The sequence below is a fragment of the Miscanthus floridulus genome, chromosome 2 (assembly GCF_019320115.1).
Source record: "Miscanthus floridulus cultivar M001 chromosome 2, ASM1932011v1, whole genome shotgun sequence".
In the NCBI taxonomy this organism is placed as follows: domain Eukaryota; kingdom Viridiplantae; phylum Streptophyta; class Magnoliopsida; order Poales; family Poaceae; genus Miscanthus; species Miscanthus floridulus.
Window position 1 is genome coordinate 27,290,534 of NC_089581.1, and position 16,425 is coordinate 27,306,958.

The 16,425-nt window shown below is 47.7% G+C and overlaps 1 protein-coding gene across 1 annotated transcript; it reads left to right on the forward strand.

Moving 5' to 3' along the window:
- Positions 1 to 1,325: 1,325 nt before the first annotated feature.
- Positions 1,326 to 1,727, forward strand: LOC136536258 (uncharacterized). The gene has a single exon (XM_066528615.1). The coding sequence runs from the start codon at positions 1,326 to 1,328 to the stop codon at positions 1,725 to 1,727; it is 402 nt and encodes a 133-aa protein (XP_066384712.1).
- Positions 1,728 to 16,425: the final 14,698 nt, after the last annotated feature.

Below are 16,425 nucleotides of genomic sequence, written 5' to 3' on the forward strand. Positions count from 1 at the left end.
TTGTCATTGCAGCTGAAGGTGACGCACTGGCTTGGTATTCTATGCTCAAACCAAGTATAGTCTACTCTTGGGAGAACCTCCAAGATAAGATATTGGCAAACTTCAAAGGCCTAACAGCACAGTCGTTGACTTCCATAGATCTATTTCAGTGTAAGCAAATGCAGGGAGAGACACTCCATGACTACTTCCGGAAATTCGTGAAACTAAAGGCGAAGGCACCAGATGTCCCAGACGAGATCACCATCGAAGCAGCAATCAAAGGCCTCCGAATTGGGATGTTCGCAGCACACTTAGCAAGAGAGAAACCAACCTCCATACAGCAGTTGTATGACCAATTTGAGAAGTACTACAGATCAGACAATGACCTGCGCAAGAGGCTTGAGGAGCAAGGTCAAAACAGACAACAAAACAGCAGCAAAAATCCCCAGAAAACCTATACGAACCAGAATGTATCAAATCAGAAGCCAAGCCAGGGGCAAGTGCTCAGTATCAAGGGTCAACCCCACACTGAGCAACGGCAACAGACAGCACCAACATGGCCGGAGACCCAGACAAGGAACCAAGATCGGCAAGGTTACCAAGGCAAAAACTAGAACAGAAACCAAAGCCAGAAACAACACAGGCCATATTGCATTTTTCACGGTGAAAACGCAGGGCACAGCACCAAAGATTGTCCGGAGACAAAAGAAACACAAGAAAGGATAAAGAACAAGCAAACTGCCCAACCTCTGACACAGCAGAGCGCAAGAGAGGTCAACACCACATACACAACTAGCCACCAGCAGTACTGCCCAATGTACCCAGCGCTAAACGCAACCCAAATACATCCCTTCACACTAGCCTCCGCCTATTACCCAAACTTCCTACCAGCATGGCGGTCATCACCTTCGCAGCAGCCTCCGGCGGGCAACTACAGGTTGGACGCAAGCTTGACCTACATAAACCCAAAATCTCCCCATATAACCTACCTTGAAACAAACACACCGGAGCAAAACCGAATAAGGTTCGAGCCTTCGCAGCCACAGCACCACATGCAACAATTGCCTCCGCCACCACCGCACAACCAACCCCAAACACAAAAAAACAAGCCGAACCCAGAAAACCAAGTCAACCCTCATGGATCACTGCCAACAATTGGCATGATATTGCCAATCGCCGAAGGATCATCAATGGAGTTTCAAACGAAATAGCAGAAAAAGGATCACCTTCGCCTGGTAAACAATGTGGCAGTCCAAGGCTCGGCGAAACACACAGATTGGTCCAGAGTCTCAATCACCTTCACAGAAGAAGATCTCTAGCTAGAGAGCTACCCTCACACAGACGCAATGGTGATCAGGACAAACATAGCAGCATGGGAGATAAGCAGAATACTGATCGACACTGGCAGTTCAACAGATATAATCTTCACAAATACCTCTGACCAAATGAAGCTCAGCAGAAATCAACTACAGCCCTTCGAATCCCCCTTAATAGGATTCGGAGGCAAGCAGATACAAGCATTGGGAAAAATCTCACTCCCAGTGTTGTTTGGAACTCAAGTGAATGGCAGAACCGAGTACATAACGTTCGACGTCGTCGATCTATATTATCCATACAATGCCATCTTGGGAAGAGGATTCACAACCAAATTCAACGCAGCCCTGCATATGGCCTACCTGTGCATGAAAATACCAGCACTCCACGGTATATCACAGTCCGAGGTAGCCAGAAAGAAGCAAGAAACATAGAGAAAGCTATCTACAGAGCCCAAAGAAACATCAATGCAGTTGAGTCGGCGAACAAAGAACTATGGCCTCCGGACATGCCCAAAGGAGAAACAGATATGGCAGGACAGGAAGAGATAAAGCCGATCCCTCTACAAAAAGAGTTATCAGACAGAAAAGTGACAATCAGCTCAAAATTGTGCAAGGCAGAAGAAGAAGAGCTCATGGCAACCCTAGTAAAAAACAAGGACATCTTCGCCTGGTCAGCCTCCGACCTCCAGGGAGTCAGCAGGGACATCATACAACACGAACTGGACATCAACGAAAACATGAGACCAAGAAAGCAGAAATAGAGAAAAATGTCAGAGGATAGAATCCTGGCAGCAAAGGCGGAGGTGCAAAGACTGCTAGATGCAAAAGTGATCAGAGAAGTCAAGTATTCAGAATGGCTTGCAAACGTAGTCTTGGTATCAAAGAAAAATGGCAAAATGAGAATGTGCATAGATTTCACAGATCTGAATAAAGCTTGCAAGAAAGACCCTTTCCCATTGCCAAGAATAGACGCCTCCGTCGACAAAGCAGCTAGATGCCAGAGGTTCTCTCTTCTCGACTGTTTCTCTGGGTATCACCAAATCTGGATGAAAAAAGAAGATGAAGACAAAACAAGTTTCACCACCCTATTCGGGACATACTGCTACACTAGACTGCCGGAGCAATCTTTGCCAGAATGACAAAGGAGGTTTTGGGATCACAACTAGATAGAAACATCGTAGCCTATGTCGACGACATAGTGGTCATGAGCAAGAACAAGGACGACCACGTCTCCGACTTACAGGAGACCTTCGCCAACCTAAGGACAGCTGGCCTCCACCTCAACCTAGAGAAATGTATATTCGGAGTCACAAAAGGGAAGATGCTCGGTTATATCATAAGCAGCGAAGGCATCAAAGCGAACCCAGACAAAACCAGAGCAATAATGGCAATGGGAGAGCCCAAAAACAAGAAGGAAGTACAAAAGCTAATGGGAAGAATAGCTGCGCTCAACGGATTCATCTCAAAATCAGCAGAACGCAGCCTACCCTTCTTCCAAGCCCTGAGGGGTGGAGACAACTTCGAATGGGGGCCCAAGCAGTCGGAGGCATTTCACAACTTGAAAGAGTATCTGGCAAACTCATTGATGGTCTCCGTCCCAGAAGCGGACAGCCACCTATTGTTGTATGTGGCGGCCTCCGACCATGCAGTCAGCATAGTTTTAATCCACGAGCTAGAAAAAGAAGCAGGCAAAACCCAAAAACTAGTTTATTTCATCTCAGAAGCATTGTCTGGAGCCAAACTAAACTATACAGAGGTAGAGAAAGTTGCCTATGCGGTGCTGATGGCATCAAGAAAACTAAAGCATTACTTTCAAGCCCACAAAATCTCAGTTCCAACATCGCTGCCACTACAAGACTTGCTCAGAAACAAAGAAGCCTCCGACAGAATAGGCAAATGGGCTACAGAGCTATCACAGTTTGGAATCTCATACGTCCCCAGAACAGCAATCAAATCACAAGCATTAGCTGATTTTGTAGCAGATTGGACACCTCCGACAGAGCCCAAGATACAACCACCAACTCAAGGCTAGATAGCATTCACGGATGGAGCCTAGGGCCAAGCCGGAGCAGGAGCCTCCGCTGTCCTAACGGCACCCTTCGGCGTCAAACTGAAATACGCAGCAAGGCTAGAGTTCAAATCAACAAACAATACAGCAGAATATGAAGCCCTGATCTTAGCGCTGAGCAAAGCAAAGGCCTTAGGGGCAAAAACATTGACAGTCAAAATAGATTCTAAAGTGGTTACTGGCCAAGTAGAGAAAGAATATACAGCAAGAGAGCCAGAACTCATCAAATACCTATCCATAGTCAGAAATTTGGAGCGGAGATTCGAGGGTTTCACCCTGAAGCACATCCCAAGATCAGAAAATGCAGAGGCAGATGAATTGGCAAAGGCGGCGACAAACAACCTACCACTGCCTCCCAACACTTTTTACTAGACATTGAAGTCTCCGACAACTGCGGAGACATCCAAGGCACTAAAACCAATACTTCAACTGCATAATGAAGATTGGAGAAAGGTGATAACAGAATTCCTAGAAGGCAAAGGCACCGAAGAAGATGAAGCAAAAGCAGCAAGAATGTAGGCCAGGGCAAGAAACTACACAATCATAAATGGCGTACTATACAAGAAGGGAGTAGTCTAGCCTCTCCTCAAATGCATATCGTAGAGCGAAGGCATAGAGTTGCTTCAAGAAATACACTCAGGAATTTGCGGGTCGCACATTGGCTCCAGAGCTTTATCAGCAAAGGCAATAAGGCAAGGCTTCTATTGGCCAACACACATACAAGACGCAGAGGAGACAGTCAGAACATGCAAAGCATGCCAAACATTCTCTCCAAGACAGTCGAAGTCATCGTCGGAGACCCAGCTTATACCTCCGACATGGCCACTGCAAAGATGGGGGATGGACCTGGTTGGCCCTTTACCCCCATCCCAAGGAGGAAACAGATTTGCAGTAGTAGCAGTGGAATACTTCACAAGATGGATAGAGGCAAAGCCACTGGCGAAGATAACATCAGAAACTATCAGAAAATTCTTCTGGCAGAACATCGTTTGCAGATTCGGTGTACCAAGGATCTTGACAGTAGATAATGGAAAACAATTCGATTTAGAGAACTTCAAAGAATTCTGCAAAAGCATAGGGACGAAATTAGCCTTCGCCTCTGTATACCACCCAGAGTCCAATGGAGCAGTTGAAAGAGCAAACAGAATAGTCTTTTCAGCAATATCAAAGACACTACTGGGCCTACACAAAGGAAGATGGATAGATGAACTACCTAGAGTTATTTGGTCACACAACACATCCACCTCAAGAACAATAGGATTCACACCATTCAAACTGCTCTATGGAGAAGAAGCCATGATGCCAGAAGAAATAAAGCACAAAAGCCTCCGCACAACAAGCCAGCTGATGTTGCAAGATGAAGAGTATGCAAAAGAAACAATAGAAGCCACTAGACTGGAAGCAGTCGACAACATTGCAAAATATTAGTCATAGACCAAGAAGTGGAGAGACTCTCAGGTGGTAAGGAAAGATATAAAACACGGAGACCTCGTACTCAGGAGAAAACCAAACGCACAACTTGTCGGTAAGTTGCAACCGAAATAGGAAGGCCCATACATAGCAACGGCAGCAGGCCGACCTAGTTCTTTCCACTTGACCGACAGCGAAGGTGTCACAACAACCCACACATGGAATATCGACAGCCTTCAGAGATACTACATCTAGGCAATGTACCAAAGGGCAACCTCCGCAAAATATAAGCGGAGGCCCCTATATGTAATTACCTAAGTTTTTTCTTACTTCATTCGAAACAAAATGTAAAAGAGCCTGCACTCTTTTCCTCATAGGGGAACTCCAAACGGAGGTGAGGTTTTAACGAGGCAGGCTTAGTGTAAAAATCCTCTACAAGTATAAAGAGGTAATTCCCCAAAATAACACCTCAAATAACACAAAACCGAAAGTGGCCAGCTATGGCGCCGCAATATTCGGTAAACAAAAACAACAGGTCCTTTCAAAGCGCCAGCCATAGGCAAGGGCAATTTGAAACGACCTCTACAGCCAAACAGGCCTTCGCTCTTGACAAAGACCTGACCAAAGTCAGGCATCAGGGCGAAATTGTCCTTTGGCCAATAAGGCCTCCGACCCTTGACAAAGACCTGACCAAAGTTAGGCATCAGGGCAAAATTTTCCTTTGGCCAAAAAGGCCTCCGACCCTTGACAAAGACCTGACCAAAGTCAGGCATCAGGGCAAAATTTTCCTTTGGCCAAAAAGGCCTTCGACCCTTGACAAAGACCTGACCAAAGACAAGCATCAGGGCAAAATTTCTTTTGGTCAAACAGGCCTCCGACCCTTGACAAAGACCTGACAAAAGTCAGGCATCAAGGCAAAATTCTCTTTTGGCAAAACAGGCATCCAACCCAGGAAAAACGTCTCCGCCATCCAAAACAGGAAAACCAATAAATGCCCGACAAAACACTGCCGCCAATGCGGCGCCAGACCTCTTTACTTCAAAAAGATCTCAAGGGGAACAAATAAATAAGGCAAGATACAGGCCATCAAAGTCAAGATATGTTCCAACTAACAACGTACAAAAATATTAACCCACGAAGGCAACCACCACACTATAAAAATGGATTCCCCCCATACCCCAAAGGAACTCAGTCGGCATAAGGCGCAAGGGCGCAAGGGGGGAGCAAGGCGCAGCACAGGCAAAAGCCATAGCGATAGCCATGGAGGCAGGGGTCTCCTTAAATATCCAAGTCGACTGTAGATATTGTATGAAAACTCATAAGGGCGGAAGCAACGGTAGATAGTCAGAGACAATGGGAAAAGAGAGAGAGCCTACGGCACGGTGATGACCGACGAAGGCCTACGGAAGCAGGGGGATATCGCACGAAAACTCGTAACATCCCCCCGACTCCGGAGACCTAACCTGCCATCTCCAAAGATCAACCATGTCCCACGGGAGTATGGCATCAGAGACCCATGCCTCCAGACAGCTAAAACACCCAGCTAAAGAAACATCAAAAGTCTCCGCCGTCTGCACAAGCTGCGCCAAACCTCCAGTCAGATCAAACAACGATCCGGCAAGCCTCGCCAGGTGGACTTCAAGTATGCCTCCGCCGGTCGAAAAATGGCGGAGACTTCTACCCTGGCCATCAAGCAAGCATAGAGAAGGAGAAAAAATGGGGTGAAGGTCCTAGCCACCACCTCTGTATCGCGCTCGATCGCCAAGGCGAAGGACAACAGTGCGCGAGCTCGGGACTAGACGAGATATGTAAACCACCATGATGGGATCAAGATACCGCACAAACAATCAAGAAAGTGAACCTGTCTTGTATTCCATAAGGTGTCGACAAACATTCTTATAGAACACCAACTTGAAATAAAATCCTAACTATTGTGGCGGAGGTCCGCGCCAAGCGAGCGTGCGAGTAAACCCAGCGCGCTCATCGTCTATGTCAAACCTAACCGACTCAAATACGTCATGCGCAATGTTGCGGGGGAAGGCCGAACGGCAATACTCCCAAAGCTCTCCGCTCACGTAAATACCATCGTTGTAGAGAGCCAAAGGAGCAACGTCTTACGCAGGCTCCCGATTCGGAACCTGCGCAAGATTAAAATTTTGCACAAAACCATTCAGAACAAAATAAACTTGATTCACAAAAGCACAGTTGGACTACGAGGTACATGCTAGAACAGCTAAATGCTACAAAGAGCCTAGACCTCCGGCGCATCGGCGGCGGCGGAAGTCCCTGGAGCAGAGCTCGCATCAGCGGTGGGCGGAGACGGAGCCTACGGCCTCCGACCACTGACCCCACCGATCGTAGATCCCCCCGGAACACCACCGGCGGCGAAGGCCACAACCGCAGTCGTCGAGTGCGGAATCGACGGAGGCCTGTCCGCAAGACCTTTCTACGCATCCTGCAACACAGGCCAGAATGTCAAAAAAAAAGAAGAAGGCCGACTACACAAACTATAAATACCTTGGCCCTCTTGTCCTCCGCCAGTTTCCGGGCTGCTGATCTCCCAAATGGAGCCCAAAAGTGCCCGATGAAATTTCTCAAGGTTTTTCGCAAACCAAGAGAAGTCTCACCGAGTTCCTCTGGACCAGGCAGCGCCCCCTTCGGAATACCTTTGGTGTGCATACACCCGCCGCGTGCCAAAAGTTTGGCATAGTTCGTCACTCCCGCCAGCGCCCCGTAGTCCGTGCAACCGTTGATCAGACCGGGGAGCTTTGCAAGATGACGTTTTAGCCAGGAGGCGAGGGCGTACACGCTGTCTTCCTCCAGAGGAGTAGAGGTTTTGTCTCCGACCTCAGCGACGGTGGCCTGGTAATGACCAACGGTCGCAGTGAGGACCCCCTTGATCGAGTCCAGATGCCTCGTCGTCAGAGAAAGCTGCTCCCTCACCGCCGCTGTGGATTCCTTCTCGGAGGCAAGCTCTCGGCGGAGACCCTTGGTCAGCTCACTCGCCCTATGGGCCTGCTCGGTGGACAATGCCTCCGCCTCTCGGGCCTTCATGGCATCGGCCCTTAAGCCATCCTTTTCTCGCTCTTTCTCCATAAGAGACAGGCGGAGAGCCGCGACAGAGTCCGACAAACCCCCTTTTTCACCTTTGAGGCGCTCGACTTCTGCCTTGAGCACCTTGATCGCGACGTCACGGTCACAGACCTCGCAGGTACAGCGTTCCTCCATAACAACACCCGTGTGATACCCCTGCGGCCAGAAAAAAAACCAAAGCAAACAACGGTGAAATCAAGAACAAGTCTACAAGCGAACATACACGAAAAATAGTAAAAGAAGGAAAGGGGCAAAACCGCTGGAGACGAACCAGGCACTGGTGTTCGAGGTGAACGCGGAGAAGCTGGAAGAAATCCATATCCCTCAGACGCCGTTTAAAGCGATCTGTCCAAACAAGAAGAAACAAAAAGAAAACGATAAGGTGAGAAGCAGATCTCATGATAAACGCACCAACAACCAAAGACCACCTCCGATGTCTCCAAGAACGGCAAGATAACACTCCTCCCAACCTGAGATAGAAGTGTCGGAGGAACCTACACAAAAAATACACAACAACAACAGCTCAGGCCAGAGAATAGATAAAAAACAAGCCAGATGATGACCAAAGTAAAAACATTTTCTACTTACTCGGACCTGGCTCCATCGGCCCCGGTTGCCCCGGACCAAACCTAGCACCCCTAGCGGCCGCCCGCTCCTCCAGGGTGAGAAGCCCGGCCATGACATCATCTGCAAAGCAGCAGACGCACAGTAGTGGTACTTAGCCAAACAGCAAAGGAATCAGACGGGCGAAGACAATAAACAAAAAGGTGTGCGCCAGATAGACCTACACATATAAAGCCCTAGAAGGGCAGCTTCCTGCGCCCTCTGAGCAGAAGTCTCTGCCGTATCGTGCGGCGAAGGCCCAAGGTGCTGGACATCATCAGCCGGTGGCCCGGAGGACGGAGGACTCAAGGAAGCCCGAGCTGCCGGGGCCTCCTCGGCAGGAGCGGCATCCAGCCGCTCGACGTCGGCCACAGGCATGGGCAAAGGCACGACAGCGGTAGGGGATGAAGGAGCATGCCGTGGGATGGCCTCCGTGTCCTCTTCAGAGCTCGAGCACAGCCCGCCAAGAATGTCGGGCATAGGCTCGATGGCGCTACCTTCCGGCTGTTCGCCGACGCTCGTAGCGCCATGCGAGGAGCGCGCCGGGGCAACGCCGGTTTTTGGCCGCCCGACACCGCTCATGGCTCCACCCGCTGGGCACACCAGAGCTGCGGGAGCGCCACGATCCTCTCCGCTCACAACTCGAGCATCCGCTGATGGGGCAGAGGAGCTCTCGATGTCTTCGCTGCCGGCGAAGGCAGCGCCCGCGCTGCCAGCAGAAGAAAAGGCCGGCGCGATCAACGGACCTCCGCTTTTCTTCCTCTTTTTCACAGGCGCCCGAGAGCCGACAACACCTTTCCTCTTTTTAGACTCAGCCTCCACCATAACATTCTTTGCGTAGGTCTTCTTCTTTTTCTTCTCAATCGAGGCCAGGACCTCAGTGGGAACCTCACGCTCCCAGTAGATAATCCCGACCTCCTCAAAAACTCGATTAAGCCGCGGCATGGTGCCTGCCACAGCCATCCAAGACATGTACTCACGCTTGGAAATCTTGCCAACCAACCCTATCGCGGCCTCCTCGACTTCGGAGATGAAACCGTCCTCCATTACTCCCTCCCCCAAAGATTGACCAAAGCGAGGGAACGGAATCCCGGCCTCCGGCCCGAAAATGGGAACCTTGACCTGTTCCAGCTGAAAAGCTAGGTTGTTTTTGCCCAAGGGCCAGTAGTTGGAGGCCATGATCTCCTCCACCAGATCGTGACCACCAGAGTAGCGGCACGCAGCCGCAAAAGCCCGATCACAGGCCTCCCGCGTCGGAGACACCTCCTTCGGTGGATCCACGCACGTGTGTGGTGCCATCTCCTCCATCCGAGAAGTCAGTGGATACTCTGAGACTTCCTCGCCATCCTCAGTTGTGCTGCGGACCCCATAAGTCTTCACGTAGAACCATTGCTCGAGCCAGCCGCGGTCCCACTTGCCCTTCTGGCAAAAAGATATCTCTAGACGATCCACACCTTGGTTCCTCTTGGACATGAAAGTGCAACTACCGTACTGATAGGTCACTTCCACCTTCTTGCCATCTCGCACCTCCTTCTTCCTCTTCGGCTACTTCTACAGTTCATAGTACGTGCAAAAGGTGTCCACATCCGGCTCGGCACCATAAGAGACGCACGCCCAGCAAAACTTGCTAAGAGTTAGGAAAGCAGTGGGAGTCAGATGATGGAGCTAAACGTTGAAGGTCTCCAACACTCGGCGGACGAAGGGAATGTAAGGAAATCAGAGGCCGCAGGTGAAGAAGTCCTGGAAGACCACCGTGTATCCTTCCTCTGACTCCGGAACAGTCTAACTCGGCGGAGGGATCTTCACTCGGGAAGAAGGAAAACATGACTCCTTCAGCATCTCTGTGATTGCCTCCTCAATAATAGAGGACGGGCCAAAGTCCCAAGATTTTATCGCCATGTCCCCAGAGTCCGCAGCGACTAGGTCTTCGATGGACGCAGAGATGCTCCCCAAATCCTCCTCCACCAGCTTTTCCAACTCCAACGTGGAGGCAGAGGCAAGCATGCACTACTCAAAGCGTGCACCCCAGCCGATGGCCCTAACACCGAGAAGGTGGCGGTAGGGTCTGGAGAAGGCGGGCCAGTGAGTTTGGGTAGAAGTGGAAAGGAGAGCCACTGTGACAGCAACCTAAGTGCGAGACACAAACAGAAAGACGGAGCAAGCAAGGGCAGCGAGAGGCGAAAGCGAAGAGGGCAGAGAACGTTTTCTCGGACGCAATGAAAGCGAGTGAGTGGTGTGTGGGGGGACCCTGCCACCAAGAGCACCCTTATATAGGCAGCGGGCACAATGGTCATCTCCGGAAGTTTCGCCTGCTGCACGACGATCACCTCCGAAAAAATCGCGGAGAACATAACGGACACTGACACAGCGGAAACGGCCGCGATGTGGGGCAACGGCTACATTTGCCACCCAACGGCTATTCTCGACGAGACCAACAGCTACGCCAGAGCGGGCTAGGGGGGAAGTAGCGGGGCCTCAGTCGAAGACACCAAAGGCGGCCTCCGCCCCCGCGGGCGCTTTCGGCCAAGGCGTTTTGAGCTCACGGCATGCTCTGGCGAACCATGGCCTCAAAAGGGGGGAATAGAAGTAGCGGGGCCTCAGTCGAAGACACCAAAGGTGGCCTCCGCCCCCGCGGGCACTTTCGGCCAAGGCGTTTTGAGCTCACGGCACGCTCCGACAAACCATGGCCTCAAAAGGGGGGAACTGTTGTAACATGGCTTTGGCAGGTGGCGAAGGCCCCTGACAGCGAGGTGTCGCTAAGACGTCTTCGACCGTCTTATGACGGAGACTCGGCACTGACCAAAGGAGTTTTCCTGGCTATGCTCGAAGGGTGCCGAATCTCCTTCTCGTCATGGACTCCGCTCAGGCGGGTGTCTCCGGTATCACGTGCAGAGGCCGCCTTATCTCCAAACTAATCAAATAGACGATCTTGCCTAAGTGTGCGCAGGTACTCAAGCGCAGGCGCTCGCAGTCCGCGCAAACATGCCAGCATGACCCCTGCCCGGCCGGGCGGAGACCTGCAGATGATGCCTCTGCCTGGACTAGCGGAGGTCCTCCAAGGTGACCGCGCGCCCCTGAAGGCGGAGGGCTGCGGCAAGAACCGTGGCCCCGCGCGGACGGGCGGAGAACAGTGGATGACGCCTCTGCCTAGACCGATGGAGGTCCTCCAAGGCGACTGTGCGCCCCTGGAGGCGGGGGACAGCGGCAAGAACCGTGGCCCGCGCGGCCGGGCGGTGACCCACGGGTAACACCTCTGACCGTCCGGCGGAGACCCGCCAGGGCGGCGGCGCGCCACTGGAGACGAAGGTCGGCGCTGAGGAACTCAGGCCTTTGGGCCGAAGATCGAGCTACAGTGGGCCGGATGCTGGTGGAAGCCCATCACTCAAAGACGGTATGGCATGATTGCCCCGCGAACAAGAGGCTAGCGACGGAATATTCTAGGAATGTACTATAGGAGTTGAGGGGCATTGTAATAAATTATGTTAGGTAGTAGTTGAGCCCTATAAATATGGGACACTTGTAACTGAGATGGTTGGTTGGTGAATGAATTAATGAAACCCTAGTTTTTTGAGCCATTCCCTTACTCAACACTCTCCCCCTTTGTCATTTTCCTTCCCAAGCCTCTGCCCGAGGCCGACTGTCCGTCAGGCGGAGGCCTTGGCCACTTCCACGTAGTTAGAAACCGCAAGTTTCAACATTAATATTTGCCTAGGCCTACTAGCACCTCGGGTTGTCCTCCCAACGGATTGGGTGCTAAGAGCATCTCCAAGAGTTTGTCAAATTTTACTTGGCAAATCTTGTGATTTGCCAACTCCCAAAATTATATGCCAAGTAAAAAAACAATACATCTCCAAGAGTTTGGCATTTTTGACTTGGTAAAATAAAAAAACCCGCTAAGCGAACGAAGAGGCCCGCTAAGCGAACGAAGAGCCCCGCTAAGCGAACGAAGAGCCCCGCTAAGAAACGAAGAGCCCCTGATGCCAAGCCGTATACGCGCGCGCATATTTGCGCACGCGGAGGGAAGATTTGCCAAGTTGCTATTGATGCCAAGTTGTTTTGCCAAACTGTTGGAGGCTATTTTTTCTTGTTTTGCCAAAATTATATGGATGCCAAGTTGAGATAGCAAACTCTTGGAGATGCTCCCCTGGGTTAGGCAGAGGTCCTTGGAGTCACTACTCGCAAACCTCCACTCGCGTGAGTTGTACCCGCAAGATCAAGTTGTAGGATTTCACTCCATGAACCAACCATCAAGATTTACGTAGCTCAATAATCATACATCATAATTAATTAAAGAGTGTTTACATTACCATTGTAATGACATGAGATAAAATAGGTATTATAAATTACAAGGTAGTTGTGCAACCAAGTATGTCTATTATTATCCCACCGTTCTAGTTTCACTCTTACACATAATCACTTAATCATCAGAGTAACTACAGCTTAGGAGGTCACCCATCCCATCATCCGCTAAACCTTTGACTTCACCCAAGCTAGGCTCGGGTGGTCACCAAGTCTAAGGGACTTGTAAAAGCATAACGGAGGTGCCACGAGTACGAATGTTGTAGCACCCGGTTTTGAGAATAAAACCAGATACACACCATATGTGAGCCCAGGAAGTCAAATCTCACATATAGCTACAAATAAAGGTAATATCAAAAGATAATGCTTAAATACATAGCGTAATAGTATAAAGATTATAACCTCAGAGTATAGACATCGGAAAGATAACTCCGATCTTCAGGCGAAGACTCCAAATCCACAGGGACAACTGACTGGTTGATCACAAGCCTAACTCCTCCAGACTAACAATCTGGTACCCATCCGAGATTTTCATCCAAATAATTGAAAATAAAGCAAGCGTAAGTACATGTCGTACTCAACAAATATAACATGGGGTTCATGAGGCTCAAAAGGCTGACACTGGTTTAACTGCGATTAGCTTTTAATGAGTCATGATTTTAGCATAGGAGTAGCAACAAGTTTATCCACAAGCCCATGTAAACACATGATCAGGTAAACATGAATAATGAATAGCATAAACAGTAATCATTAGTGAGCATCTTTATCATTAGTATCATAAGTGTTCATCATCTATTCCATAAGGGTTCCAAGGCCACTCATGACCGTGAGCACGGCTGATATACCAGTTTTACACTCTGCAGAGGTTGTACACTTTCACAGTGAATCATGATTTACCCTTTCGCCCAAGGTGATCAGCCTCTTGACCCACTACCAAGGAAGGTCGGCAGGGTTCACTATGAAGCCTTTCAAAGGTTTGTCTAACAAGTTAGGGCTATTAGATTCACTTGGCAAACAGATGTAGGAACCCCCCTATCGAATGGCACAATTCCATCACGGCTATACACATAAGAGTAGAGGCTGTCCTATACCCGATTTGTCAAGCCATTCTTATGCCAATAAAGGTAACCACTAACAAGCTAGAAAAGATCCTCATACTGAGCTAAAGCCAGAGCTATGTAGCCCTCACAGCTGTACTGTAAGTCCCGGATGATCACTTATAGATAAGTCCTTAGGGAGAGGAATCTAGAGCATCATAAATAGCCCAATGCTCTAGCCCCCTTGTTCCATGTTGCTAAAAACATCTTTTAGTGTTTATTGCATATACCATTAGTCAAGTTACAAGATCATGGTTGTAGTTGAGCACTAGCAAAGCTACCCAATGCAATAACCCAAAGGTATCAAGGTACCAGTGCAAAAGACTAGGATATCCTTAGTGGTAGTCAAGGTAGACACATGCAGCATGAATTAAATGATTAAAGGTATATAGGACAACAAGGAAGATCCCATGCTATACTTGCCTTAAACACCGATCCTTCGGTAAGCTTTAATCTTCAATGTTCTTCTTCTTTTTCTTCTTGATTACCACGTATATCTCACCGACTAGACTTAATCATAAAGCACCACACAAGAATCCATACAATCATACATGAAGCAAACAATAGATCTAAATTAAAATAGTACACCAAACATAAAATCAAGATGAAAAGTTTATAAAACGAATCTATGTCTCGCTACGAACACATAGACACGAAAAACACGCTAATCGAAGCTACGGTGAAAAAGATACATCTACCGAAAGATTCGCTCATAGGAGAAAATATAAAACTATTAGCTTCATGTGTTTTAAATATATAAAAACATATATAAGATATTTCATAGAGATTATAATTTAAGTCAAATTTAGATTTGATTTATAAAACTAAAGTGAAACAAATCATATTCTGTTTATAAAATCCAGTTGCATAATTGTTATTTAAGATATGATTCAAACCATGAAATTCTGGTATTAGTGACATGATAAACACTGTTACTAACATGTAGATCTTGATGCTATGAATCTAACGCAACTTAATGGACTAAAACGGATCTAGGACGCAGAAGATATGATTTAAACAAGATTTCTTTTAGTCAAATATTATATTAAATCTAATCACGAATTTTAAAAGTTAAAAACATACTGAAGAGTAGTATAAACACGTATATTATGAAATTACGAACCTAACGCAAGTTGAACGGATCAAATCGGAGTTAAAACAGAGAAGTTATGGCTAAAACAAAATATGTGGCAATTCTGTAAATAGTTGAAAACGTATTTTGGATCTAAACCAACGAAACTACGCTTTTAAAAGAAGAAGACGAAGTCTGGGAAAACATTTTGGATGGCGGTCTTACCCAGGGGTACCTCGGCGGCGTAGGAGGAGCAAGACGACAACGGCAACGACGACGACGACGGCGACAGCAACGGCGAGAGAAAGAGGAGAAAAATATAATTTACTACACGAGGGATTTCCCAAACTAGGGGCTCTCCATATGGTAGTTTTGGTGTGCTTTGCCCAAGGGGTTGGTTGATATATATAGGAAGAAAAACTCTCCACATCCACGTCAACTAGCAATATGGTACTAATTGATGTTACCCCCTCCACATTTACTAATGGGACTAAATAAACATTAAAGCCCATTAGTAAATAAATGCATGAGCCTTTAGGATTTATTAGGATTATTACACATGGGCTTTGAGCGTTGGGATAAATGAGAGATTTATTATTTTCGGAATTAATTAATTTTGTGGATAAAATAATTCTAGAAAAGTCCAGAATTGATATTTAAGCCACGAAAAATACTCCGGGACCTCCGAAAATTTGGGGAAAATTTCCAGAGACACTTTGGAACATGATGAACCCAAATAAAGTATTTGGAGCTCATAAAAATATTGTTGAGAACTTGGAACATAAAGATTAAGGTGAAGGAGGTAGGAATTAAATTCTAGAAAGAAGCTAGAAAATTCCTAAAGATAGATATTCGTCTCCTAAACGTATCAAAAAACACACATTTTGCACATAGAAACACGAGGTGCGACTGGCATGAATGCAACAAACACGTTTCTACCTTATGATAAATTTTAAATTAATGAAAATTTTATTTACCTATGTTTTCATGTGCTCAAAAATTCAAAAATAAATCATTTTAACTCTATTTTCAAAAGTGGAAAATTTTGGGGTGTTACAATTGTACTCAGAGGACTTATTCCAACATAAACATTTGGTGGATAAAAGGGGATCTTAATAGGAATTTGTAAAGTTTGTAAAAAGCATGGTGTTTGTTAAGATGCCATGTTATGAACTTTTAATTAGTTTAACAATTCTTAAGCAACTAAATTATACATGAAATCTAGTGATAAACATATCTCCTTATCTCATGAATAAGTACATCACACTCTCACTACTTTGAGTATAGAAGAGAGAACAACCAAAAATTCATCCGAAGACTTTCAGGCATTCAAAGAAAACTCTACAAGAGGTGTACAACTATACCCACACAGAGACCAAGGACGAACCTCCATACTCGTGACCAAGTAAGGGTTGCCTCGAGGTTCCAACAATTTTCCTTGATGTGGCTCTCTAGCCCGTGAACGAAACGGCAATGAGCCGAGGTACA

Excerpts from the sequence above, each read along its gene's own strand:
- LOC136536258 (XM_066528615.1), top strand. The coding sequence starts at position 1,326 with ATGGTGATCAGGACAAACATAGCAGCATGGGAGATAAGCAGAATACTG.